General features: G+C 37.4%; 1 protein-coding gene across 1 annotated transcript in view; it reads right to left on the reverse strand.

Annotated features, from left to right (window-relative positions):
* The window catches only part of pdzd7a (PDZ domain containing 7a), a 49295-nt gene that overhangs the window by 10272 nt on the left and 31523 nt on the right, over positions 1 to 7500 (reverse strand). Inside the window, exons 9-12 of the mRNA XM_061910088.1 lie at positions 3539 to 3672; positions 1263 to 1354; positions 1079 to 1170; positions 924 to 992 (exon numbers count right to left, since the gene is read on the reverse strand). Of these exons, the coding sequence (XP_061766072.1) occupies positions 924 to 992; positions 1079 to 1170; positions 1263 to 1354; positions 3539 to 3672 (387 nt within the window). The remainder of the gene's footprint in view (positions 1 to 923; positions 993 to 1078; positions 1171 to 1262; positions 1355 to 3538; positions 3673 to 7500) is intronic.

The following is a 7500-nucleotide window of genomic DNA, read 5'->3' on the forward strand; positions in this document are numbered from 1 at the left end:
TTTTTTAAGTAGTTTGATGTGTAACAAAATATATTTTTCAAAATGTTTCTTTAAGAAGAAAAAAATGACAGATGCATGCTTTTAAATGTTAGGATTATTTTTATGTTTACTATTTTATCATGTTGTTGTTTTTTTTTTTAATTGTGTGTAACTGTATTGCTATTTTTCAAAATGTTTTAAGTAGTTTGACAATTGTTTTTTTTTTTTTTAAGTAGTTTGATGTGTAACAAAATATATTTTTCAAAATGTTTCTTTAAGAAGAAAAAAATTACAGATGCATGCTTTTAAATGTTAGGATTATTTTTATGTTTACTATTTTATCATGTTGTTAATTGTTTTTTTTAAATTGTGTGTGATTATATTATTATTTTTCAAAATGTTTTAAATAGTTTGATTATCTTTTTATTTTTTTTTTCCTCTTAGAAAAAAAAATGACAGACACATGCTTTTAAATACTGTGTTATTTGTATTTTTACTAATTTATTATTTTTTTAATTGTGTGTTTTACTTTATTATACTAATATTTAAAAAAAAAATGGAGTATTTTGATGATGTTGTCCCTAATGTTGTGTCTACTGGGTACATTTCCAAAGCGGCTGACATATTTTAAAAGAGTATAAAAAAAGAGATAACATTGTCCTTGCTGCTATTGGATTACAAGATTACACTTTTCACAACATGTTCCTCTCAGCTTGCAACTGCTGTCATTTTGTCTTCCCACCTTGACCTTTGACCTGAGAAAGTGAGAAGGGGGAGGGAACTATGGATACTCTCTGCTGTGTTTGTGTGACGCAGCTCAGAACAGCGTTTAAAAGCATCACCCGGTGACAGTAACCCAAGCCAGCACGTCGCCATGGAAACCCGAGTGGTATCTGTGCGTGTTGATGAGGTCATGAGGCGGGCATGCAGGTGACGCCACACACCTGGGACGGGGGTGATGAGGTGGCGTCGAGGGGCCCCGCTGCGAGGGGAGCGAAGAGCTGTAGAAAGCACTTAAAAAAAAAAGTAAGAATAAATATCAGGTGGTTTAAATGTTGTCACCAGTGAAGAATGAATTCTCTAATTGTGTGTTTCTCACCACTTGCACTCTTCAGAGCGTTGAAGGCCTGCAGTTCAAAGGGCATCACCATCTTGTCAAAAGCACACAAGTCCCGTGCAGGAATCAACATCCTGTCCAGCACACAATCACACACACACACACAAACACTTTTTGACGGACAGTGTGGAAGCAAGCATGAGGGAGTAGAGAGGGTCTCACTCACCTTATTTCCCTGAGAAGCAGCGCCTTCTCTGGCCGGTCCAAGATGGCCACAAGGGGGCGCACTAAGTCCTCCAGCACCTTGTCAGACAAATACTGGAAGTACAAATGCTTGATTCGCCTTTAGTCGACTAGTTGACAGCCTCGTACGTGTTTTATTCATTTTTATTTAAAAAAAATATATATATATATTTTTTTTTTGATTAAATCAACATAAAAAACACAATATACACTTACAATTAGTGCACCAACCACAAAAAACTCCCTTTTTCATGACAAATAAAATAAATTAAAAAATGAAAAAAAAAAAAAAAAAAAAAGGATTCCCCCAACGTCCAACCGGTAGGAGGCCACGGGGAAGACCCAGGACACGTTGGGAAGACTATGTCTCCCGGCTGGCCTGGGAACGCCTCGGGATCCCCCGGGAAGAGCTAGACGAAGTAGCTGGGGAGAGGGAAGTCCGGGCTTCCCTGCTTAGGCTGCTGCCCCCGCAACCCAACCTCGGATAAGCCGAAGAATATGTATCATTCCCCCCACCCCTTCCCCGGGCCGCGGGACAAATATTAAGCGTTGACCAGTCCGCGGATACAAAAAGGTTGGGGACCACTGTTTTAAAGGACTTACTGCAACAATAGTAGTCAAAGATCCTCTATACAAGTGGTTTGCTGTCTCAAAAATAAATAAATAAACATTTTATATATATATATATATATATGTGTGTGTGTGTGTGTGTGTGTGCGTGTGTGTGTGTGTGTGTGTGTGGGAATAATCACAAGACTACTTTATCTCTACAGAACTGTTTCATGAGGGGTTCCCTCAATCGTCAGGAGATTTATCCTCATGAAACAGTTCTGTAGAGATGAAGTAGTCTTGTGATTTTTCCCACACACACATATATTGCGCTCTACCATGGTATCGAGCACTATTCTCTGGATAATCTAATTAAGACACACACATATACATACATATATACACACACACATATATACATATACATATACATACATATATACATATACATATATATATATATATACACATATACATATATATATATATATATATATATATATATATATATATATATACATATATATATATATATATTATATATATATATATATATTAGGGCTGTGAATCTTTGGGTGTCCCACAATTCGATTCAATATCGATTCTTGGGGTCACGATTCGATAATATCGATTTTTTTTTTTATTCGATTCGATTCTCGATTCAAAAACAATTTTTTCCAGATTTAAAAGGATTCTGTATTCATTCAATACACAGCAGGATCTACCCCAGTCTGCTGACATGCTAGCAGAGGAGTAGATTTTTGTAAAAAGCTTTTATAATTGTAAAGGACAATGTTTTATCAACTGATTGCAATAATGTACATTTGTTTTAACTATTAAACGAACCAAAAATATGACTTATTTTATCTTTGTGAAAACATTGGACACAGTGTGTTGTCCAGCTTATGAGATGCCATGCAAGTGTAAGCCACTGTGACACTATTGTTCTTTTATTTTTTTTCTTATAAATGTCTAATGATAATGTCAATGAAGGATTTTTAATCAGTATCAATTATAACTAATATTGATACTGTTGTTGATAATATTCATTTTTGTGTCACTACTTTTGGTTTGTTCTGTGTGGTGTTTGTGTCTCCTCTCAATTGCTCTGTTTATTGCAGTTCTGAGTGTTGCTGGGTCAGGTTCGGTTTTGGAATTGGATTGCATTGTTACGGTATTAATGTGTAGTGGTTTGTTGGATTGATTTAAAAAAAAAAATATATATATATATATATATATATATATATATATATATATATATTTTTTTTTTTAAATAAAAAAATATCGATTTTTTAAAAATCGCACGACATAAACGATTCGATTCATATTTGAATTGATTTTTCCCACACCCCTAATATATATATAGATAGGAGCCTGGAATCCAGGACTATGAGACTGACATACAGTTTCTAACCACAGGCCGTTAGGCTTGTGAATGCTACACCCGCAACAACACCTTTTATCACTAAAGACACTTTTTTAAACTGCTGCTGTGACCCAAGGTCACCTCCATATTTATACTGTTGACTGCGAATCAGAATGTGCGATAATGTTGTTACTCACTGTAGAATAGAATGGAATAAAATAGAGTTTCATTGTCATTATTGCAGTGAACAGGTTCAAAGAACAACAAAATTGGAGCAGATCCCCTAAGGTGCATATGCAATATGGTAATATAAATAGTAAAAAAAGATAGAAATAAGAGCTGACCCGCTGGCAGTGCCTCATGACTGCCGCCACCTCGTCCTGGCTGAGGGTCTTCCTGGACACGTCCTCCACGTGCTGCAGGGTCTCCAGGGCAGGCGATGGGTGGTCTCCGCTGACATCAGCACTTTTTCTTTTGTCTGATCCATAAAAGGTGGAATGTATCATCATTAGAATAAAACAAACAAAAATTAAAGCTGCAAGCAGCGTTGGTCGGGTCCGCCTTTGGCCGCTACCAAGTCCTGGTCTAAGTCAGACCAACATAGAGGGTTTTATTTCATGTCTCCATGACATTTCTAACAGAAGTTACATGCAGTTTTGTCTGGGTTTTTTCCTAGGGGACGCTAGAGCGCAATTTAAATTTTTAGGGTTTGGTTTTTTATTAGATGGCAATTTTTTGCCAGTCCTGATGTTTGTGTAAAATTTGGTGAGTTTTAAAGCATGGTAAGGGGGGCAAATTACAGATCGGCGTTTCTGGATGTTGTTGATAAATGGCTTTCGCTTTGTATAGTAGAGCTTTAACTTACACTTTGAAGCATTTTAAAGGGGTCAAATTACAGTTTAAAGAGGCAAAAAATACATTTTTTAGGTAACTTTGCGCAGGGGTTATTTGAAGGCGCGTAAAATCAAAACCGGAGCAGTAATCAAAACTCTGTTCTATACTTTCAATCAGAAGGGTTCAATCTCTCTCCTGTGCGAGTTTGAAGCCGAAACGACAAACATGCTCAGAGGAGATAACTTTTGAAAAAAGGTGACGGGTGTTTACAAAACTTTTATTTTGAAGGGGTAATATTTAACTTCCTGTTGATTTTTCCTGAAGGATGTCAATTTCAAAATGTAGGTCTAAGTGAGACCTACATAGAAGTTTTTGTTTCATGTCTTTCCGGCATTCCTACCGGAAGTTACAAGCAGTTTTGTCTGTGTTTTCTTCCTAGAAGCAGTTGTTTCTGTGTTTTCTTCAAAAATTGCGCTAGAGCGCAATTTTGAGTTTTTTTTTTTTTTTTCCATTAGATTGCAATTTCTGCCAGTCCTGATGTGTGTGCCAAGTTTGGTGAGTTTTGAAGCATTTTAAAGGGGTCAAATTACAGCTCGAAGAGGCAAAAATAGCATTTTTTGCGAAAATTTTGCTTTGAATGAGTTTTAGCAAAATTTCTGTTGATTTTTGCTATAGACGTTTCTAATTGGAAATGTAGGTCTAAGTCAGACCTACATAGCGGTTTTTGTTTCATGTCTCTATGACATTCCTAATGGAAGTTACAAGCAGTCTGTTTTTTTTCTTCCTAGGGGGCGCTAGAGCACAATTTTCATTTTTGGGGTTTGGTTACCTAATAAGTTGGGAAGGTTTGCCAGACTGACGTGTGTGTCAAATTTGGTGAGTTTTGAAGCATGTTAAGGGGGTCAAATTAGGGCGCGAAGGTGCGGAATAATAAAGAATTAAAGCTGCAAGCAGCGTTGGTCGGGTCCGCCTTTGGCTGTTGCCGCCGTGTCCCGAGTCCCGATCTTAGTCAGACCTACATAGAAGTTTTTTATTCCATGTCTCTACGACATTTCTAACAGAAATTACATGCAGTTTTGTCTGTTTTTTTTCCTAGGGGGCGCTAAGCGCAATTTTGATTTTTGGGGTTTGGTTTTTTATTAGATGGCAGTTTTTGCCAGTCCTGATATGTGTGTAAAATTTGGTGAGTTTTGAAGCATGTTAAGGGGGTGAAATTACAGATCGGCGATTCTGGATGTTGTTGATAAGTGGCTTTCGGTCTGCATAACAGAGCTTTAACTTGCACTTTGAAGCATTTTAAGTGGGTCAAATTACAGCTCAAAGAGGCAAAAACGTCATTTTTTAGGAAAATTTGCGCAGGGGTTTTTTGAAGGCGCGTAAAATCAAAACCCTGAGAACTTATCAAAACTTTGATCCATACTTTTAATCAGAAGGGTTCAAACTCTCTCCTGTGCGAGTTTGAAGCCAAAACGACAAACTTGCTCAGAGGAGATAACTTTTGAAAAAAGGTGTCTTGTTTTCACAAAACTTTTATTTTGAAGGGGCAATTTTTAACTTCCTGTTGATTTTTGCTGAAGGATGTCAATTCCAAAATGTAGGTCTAAGTGAGACCTACATAGAAGTTTTTGTTTCATGTCTTTCCGGCATTCCTACCGGAAGTTACAAGCAGTTTTATATGTGTTTTCTTCCTAGAAGCAGTTGTTTCTGTGTTTTATTCAAAAATTGCGCTAGAGCGCAATTTTGAGTTTTTTTTTTTTTTTTTCCATTAGATTGCAATTTCTGCCAGTCCTGATGTGTGTGCCAAGTTTGGTGAGCTTTGAAGCATTTTTAAGGGGTCAAATTGCAGCTCGAAGAGGCAAAAATAGCATTTTTGGCGAAAATTTTGCTTTGAATGAGTTTTAGCACAATTTCTGTTGATTTTTGCTATAGACGTTTCTAATTGGAAATGTAGGTCTAAGTCAGACCTACATAGCGGTTTTTGTTTCATGTCTCCACGACATTCCTAATGGAAGTTACAAGCAGTCTGTTTTTTTTTTCTTCCTAGGGGGCGCTAGAGCGCAATCTTCATTTTTGGGGTTTGGTTACCTAATAAGTTGGGAAGGTTTGCCAGACTGACGTGTGTGTCAAATTTGGTGAGTTTTGAAGCATGTTAAGGGGGTCAAATTAGGGGGCGAAGGTGCGGAATAATAAAGAATTAAAGCTGCAAGCAGCGTTGGTCGGGTCCGCCTTCGGCTGCTGCCCCCGAGACCCCCGGCCGGATAAGCGTTAGAAGACGCCTTGGAGCCACTATTTTGAGAATCTAATGCATTGTGAAAGTAATGCAGTTGTTTATTGAAGTGAAAATATCAAACTTCCTGTTGATTTTTGCTAAAGTATGTTAATTATTAAAATGTAGGTCTAAGTGAGACCTACATAGTGTTTTTTTGTTTCATGTCTCTCTGACATTCCTACCGGAAGTTACAAGCAGTTTTGTCTGTGTTTTCTTCATAGGAGCAGTTTGTCCGTGTTGTATTCCTAGGGGGGCGGTAGAGCGCAATTTTGAGTTTTGAGGTTAGGTTTTTTCATCAGATCGCAATTTTTGCCAGACCTGATGTGTTTGTCAAGTTTGGTGAGTTTAGAAGCATTTTAAGGGGGTCAAATAACAGCTCAAAGAGACAAAAATGACATTTTTTAGGAGACTTTGCGCAGGGGTTCTTTGAAGGCACGTAGAATCAAAACCTGAGAACTTATCAAAACTCTGTTCTATACTTTTAATCAGAAGGGTTCAATCTCTCTCCTGTGCGAGTTTGAAGCCAAAACAACAAACGCACTCAGAGGAGATAATGTTTGAAGAAAGGTGACCGGTTTTTACAAAACTTTTGTTTGGAAGGGGGGATTGCAAACTTCCTGTTGATTTTTCTTGGGGGTTGTCAATCTATGAAATGTAGGTCTAAGCGAGACCTACATGGAGGTTTTTGTTTCATGTCTTTCCGACATTCTTACCGGAAGTTACAAGTAGTTTTGTCTGTGTTTTCTTCCTAGGAGCAGTTTTTTCAGTGTTTTATTCAAAAATAGCGCTAGAGCGCAATTTTGAGTTGTGGGGTTTGGTTTTTTCATTAGATCGCAATATTCGCCAGTCCTTATGTGTGCGCCAAGTTTGGTGACTTTTGAAGCATTTTAAAGGGGTCAAATTACAGCGCAAAGAGGCAAAAATGGCATTTTTTGCGAACATTTTATTTTGAAGGGGTTTTTGCCAACTTCCTGTAGATTTTTGCTGAAAGAAGTGAGTGTATGAAAATTGGGTCTAAGTCAGACCTACATAGGAGTTTTTGTTTCATGTCGCTATGACATTCCTAATAGAAGTTACATGCAGTTTTGTCTGTAATTTTTTCCTAGGGGGCGCTAGAGTGCAATTTTCATTTTGGAGGATTGGTTGCTTAATATGTTGGGAAGGTTTGCTATACCGACGTGTGTGTCAAATTTGGTGAGTTTT

The sequence above is a fragment of the Nerophis ophidion genome, linkage group LG09 (genome assembly GCF_033978795.1).
Source record: "Nerophis ophidion isolate RoL-2023_Sa linkage group LG09, RoL_Noph_v1.0, whole genome shotgun sequence".
In the NCBI taxonomy this organism is placed as follows: Eukaryota; Metazoa; Chordata; class Actinopteri; order Syngnathiformes; family Syngnathidae; genus Nerophis; species Nerophis ophidion.